This window comes from Diadema antillarum, unplaced genomic scaffold (genome assembly GCF_040938485.1).
Source record: "Diadema antillarum isolate AM-2024a unplaced genomic scaffold, OU_Dant_1.0 seq00001279_RagTag, whole genome shotgun sequence".
Classification (NCBI taxonomy): Eukaryota; Metazoa; Echinodermata; class Echinoidea; order Diadematoida; family Diadematidae; genus Diadema; species Diadema antillarum.
Genome location: NW_027272059.1, coordinates 496,685 through 524,012, shown reverse-complemented (window position 1 = coordinate 524,012; position 27,328 = coordinate 496,685). Strand labels below are relative to the sequence as shown.

The 27,328-nt window shown below is 41.8% G+C and overlaps 1 protein-coding gene across 1 annotated transcript in view; it reads right to left on the bottom strand.

Annotated features, from left to right (window-relative positions):
• The window catches only part of LOC139745613 (dual E2 ubiquitin-conjugating enzyme/E3 ubiquitin-protein ligase BIRC6-like), a 64,145-nt gene that overhangs the window by 2,920 nt on the left and 33,897 nt on the right, over positions 1 to 27,328 (bottom strand). The window contains exons 28-58 of the mRNA XM_071656013.1: positions 27,213 to 27,284; positions 25,862 to 26,098; positions 25,172 to 25,355; positions 24,271 to 24,516; positions 22,771 to 23,738; positions 21,832 to 21,968; positions 20,644 to 21,551; positions 20,068 to 20,295; positions 18,961 to 19,158; positions 18,342 to 18,669; positions 17,486 to 17,748; positions 16,976 to 17,081; positions 16,350 to 16,568; positions 15,202 to 15,371; positions 14,267 to 14,538; positions 13,403 to 14,126; positions 12,827 to 12,985; positions 11,998 to 12,534; positions 11,351 to 11,673; positions 10,550 to 10,919; positions 9,926 to 10,140; positions 9,315 to 9,476; positions 8,651 to 8,846; positions 7,780 to 7,960; positions 7,318 to 7,505; positions 6,687 to 6,806; positions 5,833 to 6,050; positions 5,036 to 5,197; positions 4,360 to 4,437; positions 3,102 to 3,290; positions 1,083 to 1,217 (exon numbers count right to left, since the gene is read on the bottom strand). Of these exons, the coding sequence (XP_071512114.1) occupies positions 1,083 to 1,217; positions 3,102 to 3,290; positions 4,360 to 4,437; positions 5,036 to 5,197; positions 5,833 to 6,050; positions 6,687 to 6,806; positions 7,318 to 7,505; positions 7,780 to 7,960; positions 8,651 to 8,846; positions 9,315 to 9,476; positions 9,926 to 10,140; positions 10,550 to 10,919; positions 11,351 to 11,673; positions 11,998 to 12,534; positions 12,827 to 12,985; positions 13,403 to 14,126; positions 14,267 to 14,538; positions 15,202 to 15,371; positions 16,350 to 16,568; positions 16,976 to 17,081; positions 17,486 to 17,748; positions 18,342 to 18,669; positions 18,961 to 19,158; positions 20,068 to 20,295; positions 20,644 to 21,551; positions 21,832 to 21,968; positions 22,771 to 23,738; positions 24,271 to 24,516; positions 25,172 to 25,355; positions 25,862 to 26,098; positions 27,213 to 27,284 (8,493 nt within the window). The remainder of the gene's footprint in view (positions 1 to 1,082; positions 1,218 to 3,101; positions 3,291 to 4,359; positions 4,438 to 5,035; positions 5,198 to 5,832; positions 6,051 to 6,686; positions 6,807 to 7,317; positions 7,506 to 7,779; positions 7,961 to 8,650; positions 8,847 to 9,314; positions 9,477 to 9,925; positions 10,141 to 10,549; positions 10,920 to 11,350; positions 11,674 to 11,997; positions 12,535 to 12,826; positions 12,986 to 13,402; positions 14,127 to 14,266; positions 14,539 to 15,201; positions 15,372 to 16,349; positions 16,569 to 16,975; positions 17,082 to 17,485; positions 17,749 to 18,341; positions 18,670 to 18,960; positions 19,159 to 20,067; positions 20,296 to 20,643; positions 21,552 to 21,831; positions 21,969 to 22,770; positions 23,739 to 24,270; positions 24,517 to 25,171; positions 25,356 to 25,861; positions 26,099 to 27,212; positions 27,285 to 27,328) is intronic.

The window sequence follows — 27,328 nt, the reverse complement described above, 5'->3', positions numbered from 1 at the left end:
CTGTGCCAGAGGCACATCATATCAATACCTTTGCCAAAAATACAAAGGATGGTTTTGTATCACCACATACATCTTCATTTCATTGCCATGTTAAAATATAATCATTGTGATCATAAACAACCATGTCAACAAATTCTGTGCCAGAGGCGATACATTTCGCTTTGCTCTGTGTCGAAATATTATACATTGCACATCCTATTACAGATCCATAAAAATCACATAAGAAGCGATCCCCCTCAACTCTTAGATCCAAGTTGTAATAATTGCAGTCACTCTGGGTGCGTTCGAGCGCTCTAAAGTGAACCAAAGTGAACTGAACTAAAGCGTACCTTACCATAATGTGCCAGTTTTGGAGCGTTCGAGTGCTCTGTAGAGAAAGCGTACCTCATAAATTATTTTTAGAAGAGGTAGCAAAAGGGTCATTCACCTGGCGCGCTTGAACTACTTACGGATGCCCCTAACAAAGAAAATGATGTCTTTGCATTATGACATAGGCATATGATATGCACATTTTCACATGCAAACTTTGGGTACCCTTTTGAGCACATCAGGAAGTGGTCCACTTTGGGCTCAGTTCAGTACAGTACGGTACATTTTAGGAGTGTTCCGAGTGCTCCTCTGGCGCAGTTACGGTACGGTACAGTATACAAATGATGCACAGGACAGAGTGGATCGCTGAAAATTGGATGCGTGAGTTTAGCTTTGGAACTGTTTAAACCCACTAGTGCAGCGAGTGGGTTTTGAACTATTTCAAAGTTAAACGAGAGCATCCAATTCTCACTGATCCACGAAATCGACCTGTGCATCATTTGTGTTATAAAATGGGCCCGTAAATTCATGAAAAACAACCATTTTCCCCATCATGCATCCGGTACACCTACAACACTATACAAGACTTGAGCCATGCATTCAGATTTTACCGGACGCATGGCTCAGTGTGGATCAGTAAAAATCAATGCATGACAATTGACCAATCAGATTGCAGAGATTCTAAAGCCCATTTTATAATTCGCTTTAGGAGAACGCTCAAACACACCCTCTGACAAGACTACCACTGGCCAAAGTCTGTCCCCAGAACTCACCTTGAGGTTCTTCCAGTGGTGCAGCATACTGCGTCCCACTCTCTTGTCATTGCAGTACTGTCCCACCTGAGCTATCCACTCCTCGCACTGTGCCATCACTTCAGTCTTCTTCAGGTAGAAGTGGGTTTGGATTACCTGCAAGCCAAGCCAAGCCAAGCCAATTCAACCATATGGATATCAGTGCGGCATTTACACATATCAATGCATTAACATCAACGTAGACATCAATTAGAAATACAGGCTATACTTGGTACAGATACCAACTAGAAATGTCGCTTTGGCGACTGGTATGCCTCCGCCATAATGCATGATTTTCCCAATAGGTCTAGATAGTACATGTGGACAATGTGTGATTACATTTTCACAAAATTGGCAAAATATTGAAATAACAAATTTGTCACAAATGTGTTGAATGTTCACCTTCCTTGACCTAGGTTTAATTGGATGAATAGGAGAGCATGTGTCTAGGGATTTAAGGACTTTAACTTGACTTTGACCCATTCATACATTTAGGCATTGAGTGATTTTCAAGGTACAGGTGTGGAAAATTGGTGTGAATTTCTGAATTGAATAGTAAATTGTTACCATTTTCATCTGGCCCTTGACCCTAAAATTCATAAGATAATCACTTTCAGGTAGAACATGCATAATAAACGAGTGCATGTACTAAGTTTCAAGATAACTTGAGCCACTTCCGAGATATGGAGGAAAAAGTTAGTTCAGCACTTTCACTTGATTTTTGACCTTTTGACCTTTGAGGCAAAGAAAGAAGAAAAAAAAACTTTCCAGAGAATTTCTATTAGGTTACACATGCATACACCAAGTGTTAAAAAAAAAAAAAAACCCTGCTGGCATTACATAAATATGAGGGAAATAGTAAAATTTTGAAGTGTTGCACTTGACCTTTGACCCCTGACCTTTGACCCCATGAACCCTACATTCTCTAGATAATCAATTCCAGTCAGTACATGTATATACTATGTTCCATGCAGATACCTTGAACAATTTTCCAAGGTACGGAGAAAAAAAAGAAGTTTTAATATTTTTACTTGACCTTTTGACCTTTGACCTTTGACCTCATGACCCAAACTTTCACCAGAGAATTTTAATTGGGTAATACATGTATACACTAAGTTTCAAGAAAATATCTTCAGGCATTCAATAGATATGGTGGAAATAGTGAAATTTTATGTATTTGACCCTGGCCTTTTGACCTTTGACCTTTGACCTCATGACCCAAACCTTCACCAGAGAATCTTAATTGGGTAATACATGTATACACTAAGTTTCAAGAAAATATCTTCAGGCATTCAATAGATATGGTGGAAATAGTGAAATTTTATGTATTTGACCCTGACCTTTTGACCTTTGACCTTTGACCTCATGACCCAAACTTTCACCAGAGAATTTTAATTGGGTAATACATGTATAAACTAAGTTTCAAGAAAATATCTTCAGGCATTCAATAGATATGGTGGAAATAGTGAAATTTTATGTATTTGACCTTGACCTTTTGACCTTTGACCTTGAGCATGTGCAGCCAAAAGTTGATAGGCACAACTTCACCCCCTAATACACATACATGCCAAGTTTCATTAGGATACCTCAACAGGTTTTGATAGTTACCTTGTCCACAAAATTCATTACGGACGGACGGAAGGACGGACGGACGGAAGGACGGACGGACGGACGGACGGACGGACAACCCGAAAACATAATGCCTCCGGCACCACTTCGTGGCGGAGGCATAAAAAGAACAATGATTATAATTCAATTCAAATCAAGTTTTTTCTCTCAACACAGCATATCACTGGATGGAAAGCTATGAGTCATGATCCCTGATGGGGAGAAGGCTTTGCCAGGACTGCTATCATTTATGTATCAGAATAGAAAGGCTCCAAAGAGCCAGTTATGGAGATCTTAGGCAAACTACATCTCACTGGGTGAAGATTATTCCTAAAATATTTCCAGAGAGCTTTCTGCAGAGTGAGGAAGACTTGGTAGCTATGCTAAACTCACATCTTTGAAAACTGGAGGAGGGTTCCTGATCATGTCCAGCATGCCCCATTCCACGGTTGCCTGCATGATGTTAGCATCATACTCTCTGGAGCTCCAGGTACCAGCCTGGGTGCCACGGGAACGCTCATAGCCTGGCTCATTGAAGTAGGGCTCAGATACCAGGATGAGTGACTGGATGGAGACTAACACCTGACAGGGAGAGACAATAGGAAGGACTTTATAAACACCTAGATTTGTTAAAGGGTGTGTACAGTTCTGGTCGAGGTGTAGATTTAGCTTTTACTGTTTTGTGAGATATTCAGAAACCACTCTATGAGATGTCAAAGAGCATGCAGTTCTAAGGGGTATCAAAAGTTTATTCGATGAAAATCGGTTTTGAAATGGCTGAGATATCCAAAAACAAGGTAAAACAAAGAGATCCTAATAAAGTTGTGGCATGTCGCCTTTTATTATTAGCACTTTTTTGGATATCTCAGCCATTTGAAAACCAATTTTCATCAAATAAACATTGAATCCTTCTTAGAATTACATGCTCTTTCCTATTTCATAGGAGGCTTTTCATTATCTCACTTAGGAATGTTCAAAACATGAATCCCTACCTCAACCAGTACTGTACAGTCCCTTTAAGCATTTATGGAGTCAGCGTGGAAAGGCCTACCAAAAAGCTAAACCGACAGCTGTCAACTTCTGCAAATCATAGAACAGACTGCACACATAGTAAAATGCACACTTTGAAGGCAAAAATCATGCTTTCATCTAAAGTGTTGAAACTGCCCACATCAAATTGATAAGCATAATCAAATTTCAGAACACAAATATATTAAATTTAAAAAAAAAATATTGACTTATTTTGATGCAAACATGCTTACTATAAAACATACCTGATTTGGTAGTTCTGTAAACCCATCAAATCATCAACTCACAAAGGAAAAAATGTCATCAAGTGGTCATACAGACCTACATACGTTAAAAAAAAACAGCTTTAACAAAGCATAAGTTGTCTGAAGACTCCATCTAATACCTAATTTCATATGCCATTTGAGCTAAGGGTGCAAATACAATTCTGCTCCTTACTTTAGTATGTCTACCACATTCCAGTTGCAAGTACATGGTTCACCTGGTTCTGCTACAGAATGTCTTTTGGTGAGATTCAAGGAACAATATGAGTTTGCGCAAACATTCTCTCTGCTCAAAACAATAACACACACACATGAAAGACTATTTCCTGTAGAAAGTGAGGGAATGTTAGTGACTTTACCTGCAGAAAACTGGATGTCTGTGCATTCCACTTTTCCTCTGGTCTTCCATGCCAAGTATTCAGCACACTTAAGCACACCTGAAGAGACAGTCAATTTTCATTACTCTCTATGTGTCATGACTGCATAATTCTAGAGATAGCTGGCATCATTCTTATTGTAGTTATACATTTGCTTGGTTTCTCACATCATGCAAAGGAAATAAAGAATATATTATCTTGTTATCATATATAAAGCTGCTGCCAGTGTTGCACATGCTTGTACAATGTAGCACTACACAATCTCAACTATCAAGTTAAATCTTACCGCATTAAACTGATCAAGTAAATGATGAATATCTCATCATTTGGAGATTTAATAGTACAATTTAAATTGAACATATGTATCATATGTCATGAATTACAAATGAAAATATATTGAGCCTTTCTATCTGTGGATCAAAGTCAACAATGTTGGAAGCATGGAAAACTTTATTTGTCTAATACCATCTTACCACTTTCACAGGAAGAGTTTGGTATAGATGAAAAAATATTACATCAACATGATCTGATTAGGGCCCTTTCACCAGAGAGAGAGATCTCTTTCTTAGTCCCATCTATGAATGTCAAAAGAAAGGCATTAATCTAAGCAATATGAAGCCCTCTTCTTCTTTATCAGTGAGTGTCAAGGACTTCTTACCTTGCCGTCATTGTAGAGGTTTGGGTTGAATCGCACAGAGTGCTGGCCTGTGGTCTCTAGATTAACCAGCATGGGTGAGTTGGGGTAATCCGCTGGGAAGTAGACATCAAACTCAAAGCAGCCATTGGAGTAGGGTGTGTCTGATGGACCTGTGATGAGCACCTGCGCAGAATAAACAGTGGAGTGATGTATATTTTAGCCTGAAAGGAGGAAAGCTGATAGTTTCCCTATTTCACAACTATGGGTGCTTATTTGTACATGCGTGTATGTTTCCTTTCCTGTCTTTCTACGAGGTATTTAAGATTTATTCACATGAAAACTTTCTTGGGCCAAAAATCATTTTTATCTGTAATAATTAATCAATATGTTTCCTACTTCATAACTCATAAGAACACTGCATCAATGCAACAGAAATTCAAAGTATCAATTCATTTCTAAAGGAGACTCTTTATCTTGACAAATAATAAAACAATCAATAAATTGAAGCCTCACAATTCTATTACTTTAACACACTGATATAATTCATCCATTGAGGAATTTATCCCTTCTTGCTGACAAGACAGAGTTTACAGAATTACAAGGTGAAGATTGAAAGTATTAACATCCACTGCAAAATTTCACTATTCTTTGCCATTCCATTTTATTTGCATATCCCAAGCAAAGGTTTAAGAACAGGGAGAGAGAAATTTAAAGGCAACACTTCACAGACATTTCTCTACAGATCCTTGTAAATGCATGATGGATGCACATGGGGGGTTGTTTACATACCATGCTGAGATGGAGTAAGGATTCCTTACCTTCATAATGTCCAGTCTCTCCTCATCACACCGGACAAAGACACTGGACGAGGCGGACAGTGGGAGTGAAGTGGACAGAGTCACAGCTTCCTGGGCCAGACGCCTTGCTCTGGACGCATTGGTCACATTGCCAACGGACTTGGCATTGGATGCGTAGTGGTGTGGAACGTTGAACTGAATCTTGCCCTTAGAATCCTCTGACACCATTTGGAAAGTGTCTGCCGGCAAAGAAAACAAAGAGAAGAATATATCCGAAAAGTAGCAAGAATAACTTTATATGAAAGAAAGATATTATTCAGAGGCGTGAAGGTTCAGGTGTAGGTGTGAGTTTCTTCAATTTGTCTCCCTCTACAAATTAAACTTGTTAAGATCGCAACTGCTGATCTGTAGATTAACAAATAACTTTAGAATTGATTTTACTGGACTCTCAAACGCAGCATATAGACAGAAAGAAAGATAAGATAAGAAGACAGGAAAAAAGACAGTAGTACATATGGATAGATAGACAAGCAGACTGATTTGGAAATGTGTTAGCTCAGTCTGTTTATCAACGGGGTGAATGATATTACTACCATTTCAACTTACAATCTTATAATCTGGCAAAATTCTATGCTTTCTCTGTTAGAATTGAAGGCAACGTCATTGCCTACTGTAGATGAAGTATGTGTCACACAGCAAAGACTAAATATACATGACAATAAAAAAAAAAACAAGACTTCTGTACACAATTTCTAGACAGTCACAAATATCCAAGAAAGTCTATTGTAGAGGCCAAGTATTAGTTTGTTCATGCACCTCCACATTGTGGTTAAACAAGGAATTCCTCAATTTGTTCTATTGAACTGTTCACTCACCAAATCTCATTTCACTCATGACAGCGATGTACTTCTCATCAGCTGTCTGTGACTGGGAAGCCTTCTGGTTACTGGCCGCACTAGCTGACATAGCTCCCCCATCTGGGTCATTGACCTCTCCTGTGAGTAGCACATGACAGGGCCAAGAATACCTCATCATCTTTTATTTGATGATGTTACAGTGCAACACATGGAAATAGATTCATAGTGAAGTCACACAGTATATGAAGTCATGCAGCAACCAGGCTTTTAACATGTACAATAGACTTTGTCACTGCTCATGCAGTTAGGGAGGCATTTAGGTTCAACACTAGATATCTTTCCCTTTTTTTTTTGGGGGGGGGGGAAGGCAAAGAACGAACTATCATATTTTTTTTTTTTTTTTGTCCCCGGTCGTGGAAGAAATATGCTACACATGATTCCAGCTTCATCATAAACTGCCCATCACACATTTATCTTAGTGAATGGTCATAGTATATCATTTTGATGACTACTACCATTGCGAACACCCCATTACTTGGAAGAAGATTCCTTGAAGGATCTCTAGCCATGCACATGTGGTTGCGATTAATGATAGCATAATAAAGACTCAGTACAGGCATACACTGCAAACCGTCACTCTTGACAGTACCTTGTTTCTGTGCCAGTAACTTGCTGGTCAGTCTCTTGACCAACTCCACGGTCCTCTGGATCTCAGGCACCAGCTGTGTCAGTCCCTCAGCCTCCGCCTCCTCCTCTTTCGATGTCGACGACGCCGACGATGATGACTCCTTGGAGGAGCTGTGTCTGAGGCTAGACTTCTTGCCAGTCTTGCCGAGTCTGAAGGGGGACAGATAGAGCACTCCTCCGTTAGGAATCGCCTACCATAAGGAAACAATATCCTCTACACAACTTTAATCAGACATCTTACATACATACTTCAGAATCAACTCCCTGATTTTATTTTACTGTGTCATGATAATCGTGACACTCTGTATCAATTAAACGCAAACATTCCATGGTATGGTATGCATGTCAACCAAATATTCATGTAGCTTCCTTTTTGAGCATGTTCTGACTGAGGGAAAGTTAGGTGTGGAGGCAGGTGACTTACTTCAGCTTGGATGTGTAGGTGTCAACGCATGCCTTCATATTCTCCAGGAGCCTGATGAGAGACTTGTCACTATCTTGGCCCTGAGGGAGCAGTAAGTGCACTAGGAGGGGGCAGAGCGCCAAGGCACGGAGGTTCTCCAAGAGGGCACAGTAGAGAGGGACGTGCCTAGACATGTCCAGCACTGCAAAAAAAAAAAAAAAAACATCACAGGAGAACATCCATAATCACTGGTCAGTGCTCCATTGTTGTCATTACTATATCAGCATGACGTTTTGAAGAACATCTCACCTGGTTTGGCTTGTCACTTCCGTACAATGTCACAAGAATGCATTATTCCGGCATTTGATTGGCAATCACCTTTCAAAACCACCAAAAATTCTGACTACAAACAATACATTTGCCTCAATGGAAGTCGTACCTTGACAATATGCACTCATGGTGCTGCTGAAGGTAAACCTCTCAACACTATTAGTGCTTCAAAGGGCTTTTAACATTCTTAGTACTTCAAATGGCTTTAAACACTCTTAGTACTTCAAATGGCTTTTACCACTTTAAAATGTATCTCTACACATAGTTTTGTTAACAGTGTCATTCTGCAACCTGCAGATTTTCAAAAAGCAACACATGCATTCGTAATCTATGTACTTTTAAGATCAAACAAAATTTATTTATCCAAAACCTCAGATTCAGATACTACACTGTTTTGACATTCTGTTCTTTCAAAACCTACCCTTCACCCCAAACATGGAGAAAAACATCTAAGCTGGTTCAATCGATTTGTATAGCCTACTCCTCCCTTCACTGAGAACAATTCAACCCTAAAAACTCTGACAGGAGTCTGCTTAAAGAAAGATTAATGAGGTTTCCTCACCAGAGTCATTCCTGAGATAGGAGGACATGGCTGGAATGAGGCAGGACTGGGTCAATAGCTCCACAAAGACTGGAGGGAAGATACTGGTCAGCTGATCCTCACTCAGGTCACTGGTTGGGTGTTCACTGGACCCTGCCTGCTCACCGGTGGGACAGTCACCCATGCTGCCTGCCGGGTTGATGTAACTTGAGAGAACCTACAGCAACAGAAAGCACAGAAACAGTAATGAGGTGCTTATAGTGTCATGCACAAAGAAGTAAAGCTTTGTCATACTTCATGTCTGTGTTGTAATATAACAAACATCCACTTAGACTGAACAATGTCAAATACAATTTTGCATGCTGTCTTCACTTGACATTCATTAGCCTTTCAAAATAAAAGAGAACAAGCATAGCTTCTCTCTTCTTACTGGTAATTATAAAGCTACTGAAAGAATTTAATACATGACTGACCAAAGAAATGGAGAGAGAGAAAAAAAATGTATGACACATTTCTGCTGGTATTTTCTAATTTTCTAAAAGATAATTCATACAACATAAATGTGATCTGGGTTCCACAATCTAAGGACATATTAACTTGCACATGGAATGTGTCCTCTACCACATACCATCTCTTCAAACAGTGGTAGAGCACCATCTAATACAAGCATACAAAGAATCCTTACCTTTAACAGGCAAGTCACATGTTCCTCTTCAGCTTTCTGTCTCACGAGGGCCTCCTCCACATTCCATCCAGAGGTCGTTGACCCTGTGCCAAAGCCTGTACCTTTGGCCCAGTAGCTCTGGTTTTTATCTACACCAGCTGTGGCAGGGGCACCATTGTTTCCCTGTTAGATCAGGGGAAGAGTCAAGAATCAACATATGAATCTTGATCAACTTTCAGCAATGGCATCAAAATACTTAACATTTCCTATAGTGTCCAATTTATGCCTTCATTGGCCACATAGATACTAATCAATAATGTGACTCATACTCTAAATGTACTGAAGGAAGCTAAAAAAATGGCCTCTTGAATGGAGGAACCAAATTCTCACCACTAAAGCTGAACATCATCACTATCATCCCTCTTGAATTCTTAATGAGTAAAGAGAATCAGCTCATACTTGGGTGATGAATATCATTCTTCAACATCAATATGAAATAAATTAGATGCTACAGCAAACAACAAGATATACTTGCCGCCACTATCTTATAATTCCTCTTGCACTATTTAAGGCAAAGTTACACAAATATACAAGGCACAAGACTAAAAAAGGGGCAGAAGACATTTCTGTACCTCTCCTTGATTGGCCGATGCACTTCCCCTGGGTCCATGGTGGCTGAGCACCGACAGACAGGCAAGCACCAGATGAATGGCACCGATATCAAGTGTCATGCGGCGCAGCAGAACACCATCATCGGTGGTGAGCGGGGTGGAGTCAAACAGACTGACGAGGACAGTGAAGGGAAGGGTGGGTAGGGATGCAGCCAGAGGGGATGATAGTATCTGGCCTGGTGGGGGCAAACAGAACAGACAAATGGTAATATCTGGTACTTTAACCATTTCTTACACATGGATTACCCATCATCAGTGCTGTATAATCATCTCCATAATGTCGGTCACAAGTGATTTTGCCAATGCTCTTTACATTTCAGGTACGACATCCAAACGCAACTGTATATAGTTCATACCCACACTTCTAATATTCACAAACTCAGTATTATATGGAATAAATCTACATCATGTATACAGCTGTTGTAGGATGCAAAACTGTGCTTTGTTTTCTATTATCAATAATACATTAGCATGCTTAATTTCTGTACGCCTGGTATTCACACCTGGCAAGCATGTTTCTAGTATGCTCTTCCCGTCATCTTGCATTACACTTCATGAATTAGAGCAGATATTCAGACTACAAACCTCCATCTCCATCATCAGTGACACCCAGCATCAGACGCAGCAAGAACTGTGCCTTCTTCTGCTCCTTCAGCAGCACCTCAGCATACCCTGGCAGGCGCAGAAATAGGCCAAAGGCAGCCAGAGAGTGGGGAGGAATGGCCGCTGCCGAGCTCCCCATGCTGGGCCCTGACGTTGAGCCTTGAGGGGCGCAGGTGGAGGACGAGGAGGAGGAGGTTACCGTGGGAACCTGGGGAATGTTGGAGAGGTACGCCGATGGGAGCTGACTGGATCCACCAATCTGGACATTAGGTGCATTGGAGGTGGTAGTGAGGGTACTGCCTCCCACTGAGGTGATGGTGGTGTTGGGTGGAGCCTCCATGATGACAGGATACTGTAGACAACAGGAAGCAGCCATCAGTCATTCACTCTTAACACCTCATATTTTGTTTTGAAACATTGCCCTTGCACACATGCCCCTTCCTATTGTGATAGCTTCAGTTCTTTGTGTTCTTAGAACTATTCTATAGGAGTAAACAATTGTTTACCAATCAGCAGTGCTTTATCACACGACTTAAATGTACGAAATCCACATTTAATGGCCTTCACATTATATCGTATATACATAGTGTATAAATGATTTGGCCAAAAACCACAAATTTAACTCATTAAGAATATGCAAGATAGCTCTCAGCAATGAAACTATTGTTCCCCATACATGTGCTTACTGTAAGAAAGAGCCATGCTCCTGGTAAATCATGCATCTATTTGCGAAATGAAACATCATTAGTACTGTCATGCAACAAAAGTTATTGCAGGGCTCACCTCAAAGTCCTCAAACTCTCCCCAGTCCTTGAAACCTAGATCTGAGCTGTACTTCCACCAGTTGGAGGATGAGGCTGAGGACGCTCCTCCAAGCTTCTCTGAGGCACTCCCACCGTTGGTGCCTGCTGCGCCATTCTTGGCTTGCTGCTGGGCGAGAGGGGCTTCCTGGTAGAGCTGTGGCAGGTGCTCCGCAATCAGGGCCAAGCCTCCAAGGCGGGCAAAAACCTCCAGGAAGGAGGAAATGGGAGGTGTGTCCAGGAGCACCTGGTCTGGGATGTGATCAGATTCTCCAGAACTAGCCATTGCACTTGCTTCACTGCGACCTACAGAGCAGAAGAGAATTCATTTAGGAGGCAAGGAACTTTTCTGCAGCTTTTCTTGATTAAAAGACAAAATTTAAAGAAAAAAATTAAAGCAGGGCAGAAAATATCATAGAATAAGAATATTCTGCTGACTACTCTAGTCTGGACAAACAGGAACCCTTGTTTGTTGGTCAAAACAGCAAATATAAATCTATAATGGTAGCATTAAATTCAAGTAAGAGCACATGGCAATGATTGTAACAGCGCCAAGATATCAGTGTCAACTGTGAATGTCAATTGCAAATCCTAAACAGCTGTACATAGATAAGTCAGAGAGATAATGACCTTCTTGTGCTTCCTGTGTCTTGGAGCTGTCAGTCTTGGACACACCTAGGAGGGAGGAGCTCATCTTGATCTTCATCTCCAGGGTTGGACATCCCTCTGGGAGACCACGCCCCTGCAGGATGGTAATCACCTGACCAATGGTCAGCTGACCAGGGAAGTTCTGGCTGGCCATCAGCTCATGGGAGAGGACCAGGCCAGGCATGCTGAAGGAGTTACCGGCAGAGTTTGGGTTGGGGAAGGAGGAACCCGAGAAGAATGGAGGCCACTGATCCATGGACTTGGAGAGGAGATCAGCAGGGAGGGATGAGACTAAGGAAGAAGGCAGAGTGTTTCCTGGGAAGGAGACTGCCAACTTCTCCACGTATTTGCTGGCAAAGCTGGCTGAGGCTGTGGCTCCTGCATTGGTTGACGAGGACTGGGGAATGGTGGAGAAGATACCACCCAGGTTTGGAAACTGCGATGGCGATGGTGACGAGGATGTTGATAGCTTTGCCGCACCTGCCTGCTGAGATTCCGAGCTGGTCTTGGGCTTTATGTCTGCAAATGTCAGAAAAGAGATTCATACATATGGTTACACAGCACCTAAATAATATTACAAACCTCCTCACCGTCTCATATTCTTAACCAAGTAGACACATTTTACATCATTGCACTGGAGTTCAGAACATCCAGTCACTTGCAAGTCTGGGTAGCAGAAGATATCATTCAAGTCTGAAGGCTGAATTCAACGAGAAATAAACATCTGATACTACTCACTACTATGAGTATAATAAGATTTGATTAAAGTTTGATGACTAGATTCATTGGTGAATGAGTGATAATATCTTACCGATGGAGTTGCCCATGTTTCCATTGATTTCCGTTTCTGTGACATCCAGCTTGTCTGGAGACAGGTTGACCATGACAAATGACTGTTTGTCAGTCTTGTTGTTATCACTGCTAGACTTGGTCTTCTTGTCTCCCTGGATGCTCTTGATGCCCAGTGTATCTATTGAGAGACAAAATTATCATGCAGAGTCGTCAGATCTAGGGCATATACATAATATATCATCCCTCGGGTAACAAGACCTTGTATCTCAATTCTCATATATCAAAAAACCTTCTACTCAAATTCTAAATATCAAAGATACTGATTTCAGTTTTAAAACAAAATTATTAATGTAATCCTTAACAATTTCTTTTACATTATGTGAGGCCAACACTGTTGCTACTGTTGTACAAAATGTCTCTTTTTTTTCCTTGTAATTTTCTCCTTCATCTAACCACATATCTAACACTTATGACTAGAGTTGTACTCATGTCAATTCAATTTATCTGAACAGTTAACTGAAAGATGTTTCCAAACAGCTTTGACAGAAATCTTTATAGCATGAAACTTGTTCAATTAATCCTCAAAGACACTCACCATTAAGGTCTGAAATGAGCTGAGAACATGTCGTGGTCAGTTTGGTTTCCAGCAGGACATTCTTGTGCCCTACCCCATGGCTGGGATGGACAATGTGGCCTGTCCAGGACTGTGGTCCCTTGACCAGCTGGCAGACAGAGCTGATGGCGATAGCAACACTCTCGTCTTCCAGCATCAGCTGCAGGATGAGGCGGCGCATGAAGCCAGAGATGACGAAGGGCGATCCCATCTGGAGATCCTGCCCACAGATGACATCGCAGATGACCTGTGCCAGCAGTTTCTGGTTGCTAGGATGACAGGAAGTGCAGCTGGAGAAAAATGCGATGCTCGCATCCTCAAGAGCTGTCCTCTGTGCTGCACTCAGCAGGTGCTGTCGTCGTGGGGCACCACCAAAGCTGGGCATGGCACTCAGAAGAATGGTGGCTGTGTTGGATGTGCATAGAAGAGTCAAGAGTGGGGCCCAGAAGATGACACCATCGGGTGACGCCAACCAGTCCTTGATTTCACTCTGGGATGACAGGTCTTTGAAGAAGTGTAGGACTGGAGCAACAAGATCTGCTGTGAGAACAACCAAGGCATCGGTCTGGAGAGAGTCTGTGCTGCTCCTACGGGATGCTCCTCGAGGTGAACGTGGTGATTGGACGCGAGAGCCAGATGCCTTCAGCTTTGAAGCATCAGTCAATGGGTCACTGGAACCATTCAGTGTCTCACCTCGCATTAATTCCTTAGGAGGAAAAAAAACAAAAACAAAATAAGCAATACACGAAAAAGTTGCTGATGATGAAATAATAACCATTTCTTTATCAGGTGTGTCTCATAAAGAAATGTCAGAGAGAAAATGAGAAAGACTGCAAGGGATCTCACCTGTGCACAGAACTCCGATAGAGCTTCGGCCAAAAGGACCAGGAACTGAGAATCCAAGAGCTTCTTGGTGGCCACCTTGGACTGGCATGCCAGTGCCAACAATGACAGGTGGGCCTCGTCAATGATCACATGACTGAACTCCTGCCTGGTGATTGGCTGGTTGATGGACTGTGGGGGAATTTGTGGCGACACAGACTGGTGGAGCTGTTGTCGATTGGCTCCTTTGGTATCATCAGTGAGGGAGGCATTCATTTCGCTGCCTTTGCTGTCATCTGTGGTAGACATATAAAGAAAATGGTTGCAGACATGCACTGTGCTTGGAAGGAAATGAAAGTAAGAAGTATACTGCTCTAACCAAAACACTGTCAAGAACACTGACTTGCAACATCAATTACTATCCTTGAACCAGCAAATTTATCCTTTGAAACATTTTTACATGGTATGATAGAAGCCACTGTTGGTTGATTAAAGAACTTTTAAGGCAGGCCCCTGCTTAGTTGTAAGATTGCAATACATCAGTGTGAGTGTTGCAATACATCAGTATAGGATCTTAATTTTGCCATGAACATGTACAGTCTAGTATGTTTGTGATAGTACATCTCCTTCGCTATTCAACAAACCATAGCACATTTACCAATTGATATCTCATTGACTCAAGTCATTCCTATTGGTTGTCATAATGTTGGTTCAAAGCATTTTGTTTTGTTTCACATCAGTTGACAGATTTTACATTCGTTTCTTTCCCATTGTGAAACCGCAGTGTCGCTCTGCTATACCTTTGCTACTGGTTGCTGAACTATACTAGGACATTAGTCAGCTCATAAACAGCTTTGACCTGAACAACTCACCAGTCGTGAGATAAACATTTCTGCATAAGCTGCATAAAAAGTCACCAACAGCCCACAATTTCACCCGATAAAGAAATGGACACAAACCTGTGAGCGGTGCCTCTGTCTCCATGGCCCCTCCCACTATCACACCCATCCACTGCAGTAAGGAGTCAAAGTGTGCTGGCTGGATCATACACATGGCACACAACACAAAGTCAGCGGATCTCTTGAGGGCTGAGCTCACAGGGAGGACAGTGGACCACTCGTAGATGGAACTGTAGGGAAAACACACACAAGATTTAAAGGGATCGTACCATTTTGGCTTAGATGGGGCTGCAGGTTTCCAACTTTTTTGTGTGTCTGTTTGTGAAATAATGAGAACCCTTCTATGACATATGAAAGGACATGTAATTGTTACAGGAATTCAAAGTCAATTTGATGAAAATTGATCTTGAAATGGCTGAGATATCCAAACAAAGCCATCCTAATAAAATGCGACAGGCCACCACTACTATTACGATCACTTTGATTTACATTGGTTTTGGATATCTCACTCATTTCAATTTCAAAACCACTTTTCATCACATAAACTTAGAATTGTATGCTCTCTAACATTTTATTGAGAGGTTTCTAAATATCTTGCCAAATGTTAAAAGCTGATCCTCACCTCAACCAATACTATGCCATCTCTTTTAATAAAAAACTCACACTGCTGATTTGTAGATGATTGAATAATGTCCATTTACATGTTGACATGATCTCAGATTGGACTGTCTTTACTAGAATACATTATCACACATCCATATTAGGTTGTACGGACAAAAACAGGTACATATTAGCTCATATCACAAGTAGAAAGATATGAACACATAAATCTAAAAATCATCATAGATTTGATGTCCTGAAGGATTTAAGAGTGACAATATCATCACTGCTTTTACATGTACCTATCTTACACTCTTTACGATGATCATGAGATCGTTTCATCAACGAGTTCGTCGGAGTTTTCACCGACAAATTTGCCATCAGGCAATCAGACCAAGGATTTCATTAGCTTTTAACAGTTGTCAGTGTAAATCCTTGCGTCTGATTGGCTGATAGCAAATTTGTCGGTGAAAACTCTGACGAACTCGTTGATGAAACGCCCCCCAATGTGTAATGTGTAATTCACATTATCCATGGTCATCACAATGAGACAAATGAATTTAACTGAAACCGTTGTGAGGGATTTCTGACTAATCCATGCTTCTTACCTGAAGAGCTCTGTAGTGATCATATTGACCATGTTATGGATAGTGCTCTGTGTGAAAGTGGCCCACAGGACGGCTGCCACACAGTGGACATGGATCGGTGCTGGATGCAGCAGCCCAGACTCGACCGGCGAAAAGGTATGAGGGGCTCGCATGTAACTGCTGTGCATATGGAGTGCCACCCTAGCTGTATCTCCCAGCCAGTCCAGTAAAGTTTGCAGTCTGTATGGTGATATGTTGGAATTAGAGACATATTATTTCTCATAATGGTTACTTGGCAAAGTAGTGACACTGACACTGTAAACACTTGAATAAGAGAAGACATTGCTTGACCAAAGGCAAGAAAATTGTATGCAATGTCCATTTTCCTCTTACCTAAAATTTAAACCATAACTTCATAGCAGGCACTGTTCTTGTAAATAGGCTATAAATTGTCAAGTAATGAACACTCCACTCACATGACTAAACTTCACATATTCTCTGACTATACCAGATGCACAGCCACCAATAGATAGTGAAAGAGACAAAAATATCACATGACATCCCTATTATTCAGATATATAAATTGAGTCATAGTTCGAACACATATATCATCGATACAAAGACAAAGATATCTTTGAGATACACACCTGTCTCTAGTCCCTGAATCTGAGCCTGTTCCCAGTTGGTAGATGATGTCTACACTGGAGTCTGAAGCCAGACAAGATGGGCGTCCCAACAGGAACATGCCGGATTCTGACAGAAACAGAAAGAACAATCTGTCAACTCTCACAAAGTTACCTTGAAGAATCCTCAATGCCTTTACATTCTAGACTGCTTCTATAAACACCCTTTAAATGACATAAAACATATGATGTGGGGCTATCATTAGCTTTCATTAGCTTTCATCAGCTTTTCCTTTCTTTTCTTTTCTTTTCTTTTCTTTTCTTTTTTTTTTTTGTCTACAAGGGATCTAACATTTTTTTTAAAATGTTGATTCAATAACTATGAATTATTTTCTTCCTCACTATGTAAGATACAAGTATATTGTACATGGCAAATTACGATTTAAAATCATAACAATAATCATCAATGGCTTTACTACTCTGCACAAATGCATATGGGTGTTTTATTCAAAGAGTTCCAAAATAGCTTCTCACCTTGTTCCCCATGACTAAATGTGTAGTTGTTGCGTAGGAACATGTCCATGAGGGCTAGGCCCACCTCAGTCCTGGACCTGCTCAGCTGAAGGAGCAAGGACTCAATGTCCCTCCTGTAGGGCCGACAGTGAGGGGAGGCCAGCAGTGCCATGCAGGTGGTCAGCAGGCCAGGGGTCTGGGCTGCAGTCTGCGCAATACTGGACACAGTGCTGCTGAGGAAAGTTCCTGCCAGGCAGTGGTGGAGCAGTCTCAACCACCTGGTGCTATGAGTAGTGATGGAATGTTTGGTGGAGAGATGGTTGGAGAAAGAGATATATAAAAAGCAAATATGCACAAATCTCAAAATGAACACAGGAAACATAGAAAATAACTTGCATACAAAAAAAGACAAACCTTGGAGACACACATGAAGAAGGGTAACCATTTGAGTTGCTAAAAACAGTAACAAAAGATCCTGACGATAGAAAGTGCTCTTTCATGTAATGGATCTCACAGAGTAATTTTCGAAGTAATTTCAAGCTGGCTGAAAAGAGCTCTCTCCTTTTGAGAGGGTTTAATTACATCAACCCTCTTTTACATAACAGACTGGCAATTTAGTAATATAATATAGGATATAAATTTTATTAGAAAGGAAAGATTGCCCATCACAATTAAGTAATAAGCCAACTGTGATTAATTCATAAGCCATGGATGCTTTTCGTAGTGTCTCAAATCATCTGCATCACTGCCAGTATTCATAACAATCTACATAGTCTTTAAGCATAAAGCACATATCCAGCCACTGAAAATTAATATTTTTCTTGTCTACAGGAACAAAGCTCAATGTGAGTGATCCATCTAAACTTTTCTCCTTTACCTTCCTCTAACAGCTTCATCTTCTGCCATCTGATGGCCTGAGGCTCCCAGGAAGCCACTCAATGGGTGACTCACACCCCCTCCAACACCACCACTTCCACTCGTGGAACTGGCCCCAAATACTGTAGTCCCAAGCAGTCGAATCCGTGTCAGAGCCATGAGACTGGACTCTCTGGGCCGCCTGAGCTGCAGGCAGACGGATGACGTGACTGATGGATTTGGCATTCTGAGCTTGATGGAGGTAAGGCCACTGGTAGCTAGGGGAGGACAGACGGGCACTGGAGTGGAGCCATTGGGGCTGATCTCAATAGAGACTGCCGACGGACATGCTGTTGGTTTCAAACAGGAAAAAATATATCATCAATATTCCCAGATTTACAGTTAATACAATTATTTTATCATAACTGGAAATCTCACAAATCATTATGACAATTGCATAACACAATAACCTGGCAAGCCTGGTACACCTAGAGCAATATCATCCTAAAGGCATCACAAAGTTTGACTACCATATCCATCATATTTCCAAAAAAGTAACAAAAATTGTTCTCCTTCACATACATAATAAATCTCAGTGGATTATTTTCTGATGCTACAAAAATAAACCAATTTTTACTTACTCGCTAGGTTGGTGACATGCGGTAGAATGTGAATTTCCTCTAGTACCACAGCACAGGGAAGGGTGATGGTAAGGTCACACCATGTCTCCTCAGAAGAGAAGGTGTGGGCCCATGACTGCCTGCTGCGCCGGTTGGACAGGGTGGGCAGAAGGAGGGACTCCGCTGGCCGAGTGGTCATGTTGCTGCAACTTATCACGCCTAAACAGACACAGTCAGACACCAATGATGAGAGATCATAGTCAATGAATCGCATGCATCATCTTACACAAAGTCATTCATAATCACATGTAGTGCATATATTAGGAATTATGCACACTTGATGTATCCACATTTGAGCATATACACAGTGTGGGATGCAAAATAAAGGAAATCATGCATGTTCTACGGTGGCTTGAACTTAACTACTTATGAAATAACAGTCTCCTAAAATTCCAAGAAACACTACTTAAAGGTGCATAGTCCCGGTAGTGTAGAGGGCGCTGTTGATGATACTGCCGATCACTGTTAGCATTGATACGAAGATTACCGAAGTTGAGCTGTCATCAAGAGTAAAGTGCATAGGTGTTGCTAAGTAACGTTGCCTTTGTTGTCTTCTCTGCGCATCGCGCAGTCTGTAGTAATGCCAGGGTGCGTGCATATGTGCTTCTTATTATGACATCACAAAAGAAGTTTGCTAAAGCTGTCATCCCCCTCAGCCGAATCATGAGCCGAACTGTGATCGGACCACTGACTACAGTGAATCGGACTTCTTCGGACTCGGGGAAGTGGGCCACAGCGTAAGCGCTAAAGAGGAGTCGATAGCGTAGGTCTCTATAGGAAACTTGCGCCGTGCGCCCGCGTACGCATTTGACTAAAACACCGGGACCATGCACCTTTAACATCACAACATGCCCACACTGATCTGGATTTTAATCAACATACCAAAACTTAGAGCAACATCAATTTTGTATTATTTGAGATATTAGCCCTGATTTCAGCCATCAGATCTTTCCTAATTTTGATCATTACAATTGCAAAACGATCTACTACGTCTTCATATGCCATTTCCACTATATGCCTTTACAATTCATCGGCAATGAAAAGCATCAAAGTTGTCTATGTACATACCATAGGGTGCAAAGTTTGTCAGCCCTTCTACACTCTCTTCATCTGCAGTGGATGGCGCCCTCTTGGTGAAGCCCGGTGCAGAGCTGGTATTAGAGTTGGCCACACTGGTAGCCGCCGTCGGCCGAGATGGGTAGGTCAGTTGCATGATGGGAGAGATGATGCTGGGGTTAGGGTCGATGCTGGCTCGGCTGCTGTTGACCAGGTTTGTGCACAGTATCTCAATGCCTCCTAAAACAAATGAAAGAAAACAATGTCATATTGAATACTCTTGTGAAATGACAGGATGGTGTAATTAACATCATGTACAGTAGACCGAGTTCAGGGTGACAATCACAAAATATGTACTGCATGATTTCTGTGCTTCACTTTAACCTGCTTAAGACTAGTCCCGGGAATACTGGGCATCGTCCTCAACAGGTTAAGGTGACAACTTTGTCTATTGTTCATTAATGTCAAATAACTTTTGTAATCAAACGTGAGACAAATTCTTCAAAACATCATGGCAAAAGATGTTACATTCACAGTCACATAAAAAGTAAGTGTGACTGGCAGACAGGTCAGTCAGTCAGGTCATACCTATTTCATGCATAGAGTCCATGGCAGCTGGGCTGCTGAGGACACTGAGTGTGTACCACAGCAGCGGTTCTGACAGGATCTCCCCTCGTCGTCCATTCATGTTGTTGAGATAGGAGAGGATAGCCTGCAGGACAATCTTGACATGAGATGCCTCCTTGTTGAGGGTGGCCAGGATCTGGAAGATGTGATCTCCAATGGAAACTGGCTCCGGTCCCATAAGGGGTTCAGAGCCCTGGGAGAAGAAGCCAGGATTCAGCATGGCCGCCATGGCCATACTGCTGGAGTGACCTAGAGCATACAGGAGATTGGAAATGGTCTCCTTGTTGGTCAGCACCAGGTCGGTCAAACGTACGGGTGCCGAGGACTGAGGTGGTGTGGTGGATGACCACGATGATGCAAATGCATTGCTGGCTGCTGCAGAGAGTCCAGCATCTCCATTGCGCTCCTTGTCATCATCACTTATCGATGCTGGCATCAGGTTTGACGTCAGCGGGGTTGGATAGGCCACACCTCCACTGTGAAGCGAGCCCCTGCCAGCGACAGGAGACCACACAGATGTACCAAATGGATCAGGGGAGACTGTCATCTTTAGGAGTTCATTCACCAACTGCAGGAGTCCACACATGAGTGCTTCACGACTGTTTTCATTTTGCAACACCCTGGATGCGCTTCCTTTCAGCTTGCCGGCCAGGACATTGGCCAGGTTGGCTTTGGAGGAACCATTGGTGTCATTGCTCACTTGGGAGACACCACTTCCATCAATGACATGCTCATAGATGAGCAGGGCAATGTTGTCCACCATAGCTGCTATGCTGCCAAGGTCTGTGGAGCTGAAGGTTTGCTCAAGGATGAGTTCCAGGAAGGTGATCTGAGCATCCAGTGGTCCTACACCAGCATGAATGGCCTCTCTGAATACAAAAACAGAAATAAAACCCAACAAAATCAGTTTAGTTCTTATTCAAGTGAAACACACTTCATACCAAGGACAATCATCAATGTTTCGTTCTATTAAAGTACAATCATTGCACATTTTCCACAATACAATTATGACATAGAATGCTTAAGAATGGTTTACCATAAAGCTTATAGAGAAAATAAATTCACTGAACAGCATGACAGTGTCTGTTGTATATTGGTGATAATCCTACGAGTAAACACATTAATTCTGATGGGATGACAGCCACTTACCTTGGCTGTACCAGGGTCTGCACCACTCTGAGGAGGAGGTTTTTGAGAGCCTTGGCCCCTGATGAAGGTCCTGAGAAGACTCTCAGGTGCAACCTTAGAAGAAGCTGATGGAAGGCTAGGGTCACCGTAGGTCCAACCTGGCCAGTGAAGGAACATCAAACATTAAGAGTTTACAGGATGTGACGAAAAGACAGGAGGAAACTTGCCTAACAGTATAAGAAGACACAAATCTTCTCGGTCAAAAGAGAACAAATAGCAAAATACATGTAACATGGCTGTGCAAAATGAGACCCAAGAGATATGCATAGTTTAGTCCTTTACAAGGATTATATTTACGTTGTGAGATCACAACCATTTTAAGATATCAATTTTTTAGATATAATTTGTAATCAGAATTCACAACTTTTAATTAGTTATCTACTTCTATCCAGACTAATTAGTTCTTATCTACTTCTATCCAGACACACAATTTTTCATTTGAAATAAGGCCTACCCTGTTTCAGAAAATCTGAAATTTTGTTTTACACTGGCTGAAAAGCAGAAATTGCACACTGCCAAAGACTTTGCACATGAACAATAAGCAAAATTCAGATTATTCAAATTCATGAAAATTCATATCCTACTCTAGTATGTACGCCCATGATTTGTTATCACAGCTACTACTAAAAAACACTGATCAATTCAGTGCTTATTTACGTCGATGTAGGGCAATTTGTCAATCAGTTGCAATAAAATTCAGATTATCTTATAGTTCCACTTTTTCATATTCTGCCTGTTTTCCCTGGCCAAAGAAAATTACTGTCCCTCTCGATTTTCAATGTTTTACTCTCTTGTACACAGGATACCATAACTTGGATATACATTGATTACATGAAGTAGATATTTATACGGGAAATCTGGATATTTGCTCTGGACATACATGTAAGTAATATGACAGACCTGGAAATCTTGGTGTCCTGATCTGCGGCCCTGGAAAGACCCACCAGACAGGAACTTGACAATAGCGTGGAACATGTTGGGATCATTGACAATGGAGTTTGCTATCGAGACAGCTTCCTTGGTAGAACCTCTGGTATTTATCTGGACAGTCAAAACCCTGAAGGCTAAACACCAAGTCCATACACTGAGATTTCTCTCTTTCCTCAGAGTGGAGAGGAGGTGGCTAATAGAGGGCTTATCCAGGGGATAGCTGGGCACCCTGGAGTCATTGAAGTGGCTGGTGTTCCCTTGTAAGTCAGTGACACTCCCCTCATTGACAGTGAGCCACAGCTGGAGCAGGGAATGTACTCGGATGTGTCCCGTCTCCAGCTTAGCAAACAGGTGATGGAAACACGCTGAGATGAGGTCTTTGGAGGACCTGGCCGAGGGATGGAGGTTGCCACTTCCACTCAAGGCTCTGCTGGCTGCCAGATCGTCGTCAGTCTGTCCAACATCAGATGGTTCTAGTTCTGGCTCGGCTTCTGGGGCAAATGCTGGAGGTGGTGGAAGACTGGTGAATGTCTGACTGACTGTCTCTGCTTCCATCAGGGTGGAAACTTTCAGGAACCATTCTGCCCCCATCTCCAAATCCTGGTCCAGCCTTGCATCCACTGCACTTGACATGCGAGGGGTGAAGGTTGACCCAGAACCCTCGCCTTTCCCATCCCCTCTGACGAGAATCTTAAGCTTGTCCTTTCGATTCTTCTTAGCATAAGCAAGAAGGGCTGCTGCAGGGAATTTTCCCACTGGATCCACCAAGGTACCACCGATACCCTTGATGACAGGCTTCTTGGGAGTGTTCTCTGGATAGGCTATGCCGGCACCTGTCTTCCAAGAACCGAACAGAGCGTCCATTTGATACTTGTACAAGTCCCCAAGTGGGTCACTACCAACATCAACACCACCTTCAGGATCAGTACTCAGCTCATCTGTGGATCAAACAGATTAGTGATATAACAACATATTTTCACTGACTTGGAAAATAAGTTTACGATACAAATGTAAAAGTAATCACTTCAAAACGATGGTCTCGAGGACTACTAACATTCACACATTAAAATCAGGGAGGTTTCAAAAATGTAATTTCCTTGAGACTACCCTGCCCATACAGAGGAAGAATACCTCTGAACTACATTAATTGCACTACAGAAGATATTGGACATGAAACAGCCCACATGCAAACACTGCTATATGGACAGAGATATTTAGCATGGCTTTGTGTACTCAATCTCGGCTGCATCTGTCAAAGAGTAAACAGGGAGATATTTGTGTGTGACATGTATCTCAAATAATTTCTAATCCAGGAGATGGGGGAGGCTTTTATATTCTCTTTTCACAAAACTATACACTCCTTCAGGGAGACTACTGCAGAATCAGGGGGACAGGGGCAATTCTGCATTCTCATTTCATACTTATTACATCAATAACCGACAGCTACAATCATCTCAGCAACCTCCTCACCTATGATGAGTGGTTCCTCCAGGCCCTCGTTATCCTCTCCTTCTGCTCCTGCTCCTACAGAGTCATACTCGCCACCGAGGGCGCTGTTTGCTTCTGCATCAGCATCAGACATGGCATTCTCCGACCCGCGACTCAGGGCATCAGGGAGCAGGTCTGGGTCAGCACCTTGAGCTCCAGCGGGCGGGGCATAGGCAGCACCTCCAGTGGCACCAGCTGGCTCCTCTACATAGGGAAACATTCTTTCCCCTGGATGATTGGAAATCACAAACAAAATCAGATTATAATCAACTACTGACACAGGTTTCATTGCTCTTATATAATGAATCTTTTCTTACTGCAGCATCATGTTGTCATTGTCATTTTTACAAGATTTATACCACTTCAGTCAAAAGAAACATGATCATAAATATCACTTCCCTACCCCCATGTACATCATACATTTAATATCTGGTGCATTTCACATAAAAAAAACAGTGTGCAACAGCACATTAAAATTTTGCACCCACTTGCATTAGTAGTGACAAAAACTATCTTTACTGTAACAAATACAAATGATATTGGCATTCAAAAAAAATCCAGGAATGACTCTGAACACAAGCAATTAAAATGGCGGTATTTACCCGGATGTACTCTCTTCTAAAAGCACTGTTCCCTGATGACCTTGCCATTATCATCAAACAAACACTGCCATGTATTCATTACACATAAGGGGTTACGGGGATTATAGTGGTTAAACATTTTGTCCAAGCAAATACAGTTTGAGTAATTTTTTAACTTGAGATCCCAATTTAGGAGTCAAGAGCCTTCTCACAATGCCACCGAGCTGCATACATGTAGATTCTCCCCTCCCCTCCCCCTTCTTCAAGGACTGAGCCTAACTTTGCAGAGAGCTCCTTCTCACCTTCTAGTACATCCAGCATGAGGCATGTGATGGCATGGGAGGGCCAGGGACCACCCCATGAAGAGCTCCCTGAGCAGTACTCATTGCTGCAAAACCTGGACACTAGCTGGATCAGCTGGTCTTGATTCAGCATCTCAGACAGTGTGATGGCCGGACGGGTGGCATTGGCTAGCCGGGCCAGCACCTGGTAGAATCACAGGAGAGGCAACACAAGACATTATATACTTCATTTGATGAATCCTTGATTCTACATGATTAAAATCAGGGGCATAAATTACTGTATACGTCGAATATTTCACAAGGTTTTTATCTTGTGAATTTCATGAGTTGGATGCTATTTGCGAATTCAAAAACATTTGAAAATATTAGCTCTGATCATGACATGAATGTGACATGTACACACACATTCCTCCGTTCAGTAATGTACTCTACAATTGCAAATTTAACCACTCACCAAATTGTCAGGAAGTCTGGATTTGCAAAAAATTAGACACACTAAATATATGGCATATACATGAAACAAATGTCCACACGCAGCCCCATAGTACCAAAACATCGCTATAGTGCCATAGGGCCCTCAAAAACATGTAGTATACATTCTATTGTTTAATCCATTTTCATATTCTTGCATGATGGTTGTCAAAACCACACTCTCCTTTTCAACAATGAAGCACAAATAATTCTTCCCACCTTGCAGGTGACCAGGAACAGATCAACATGGCAGGTGAAATCCATGGCTAACAGGAGTCTCACAAGCCCCTGGACGACAGGAATACATTTGTCTCGAGACAGCAAGACTGTGGCACACAGGTCCATAGAAGCAAGCATGCTGTTGTCCACACTTCCACTGCTGCTCTGACCCTGCGCTGCCCGCAGGCTTCGGGCGTTGCGAGCCAGCATTCGGGCACGTAAGACATTGCGACACTCCTGTGTAGGGTTTTCATGGTAAGATTAAAAATGTGTTACAAAGTGTTGATAGGCCATTAGAGATGTGTAAACTGGCTTGACAATTTTAGACAACAATACATGTTACGAACTGAGGCTAAATTCATATTTCCATTTGGGAAAGAGATCTGACATTATCATTTGTATGAATGAACTATTAAACAATTTTGAAGCTTTTTTAATGACTCATGACCAGGTACGATATCATTTACACTGCAATCAGAAAGATTAACTTTGACAACAAGCAATTTATGGATAATGAGGGAAATTGACAATTTCCCACAAATGTGAATAAGGAACTGCTCTGGGAAAAGCGAAGAAGGAAACATGTATGCAGTGGCTTTCTTCCATCATCACTTTAGATATAGATTATATGTCTGTGCAAGAAAAGAAAAACACAACATAACAAAGCAAAAACATGAAATGAATTTTGTGGGACTATAAGGTTGCAAAGCTTTGCTTTATGTGTTAATTTCTTTCAATGAAAGCATGAACAAAGCCAAACCATGACATGAAAAGAGAGTACTGTTCTGAATCATCTGTTATCTATCCCCAATGACACAACAATCGCAATATCACCATTCAAAAGAAATTTCTAATTTGCTGGCAAAGCAAAAGCAAGTTTTCTGTGTGTGTGATTGCATAAGATATGCAGTTTTTCCTAATTATGAACTACATGGAAAGTTTTCATGAAACATTCGTTCTACATCCATGAAGTTAAGTTCATAAGCGATCATTAAGTACCCTTTTGATCATCAATACACAATGCGCGTTCTGTGGGACACCAGAAATTTAATCAGTTCCAGTTTGTTAGCTGATGGATAATAAAATGATTGAACAAAATGCCTAATTAAAGTAGCCATTTCACCTGTCCAACACAGCACAATGAAGGAAACCACACACATGTATGAGTTTTCCATCCATCTCGATTAGACAATGACTCACCATAAGTGTTAAGACTATTTATCATCTCATGTTAGTTTCGTACGAAGCCCAATTTACATGTCTGCAAACTGATAATCTCTTAATAATCCTGAAGTCTACATTTCTCAGAGACACACAAACACAGAGTTTCTATGGTGTGAGACTACAGTACCTGATGCCAGAGAGCCTTCTTGGATATTGGATTGCCCTTGGAATCTTCTCCATATTTGGCCTGACTTGACTTCTGAGAAGGAAAATGGGCAAAACCAGCCTAGCATTGCTTACTTT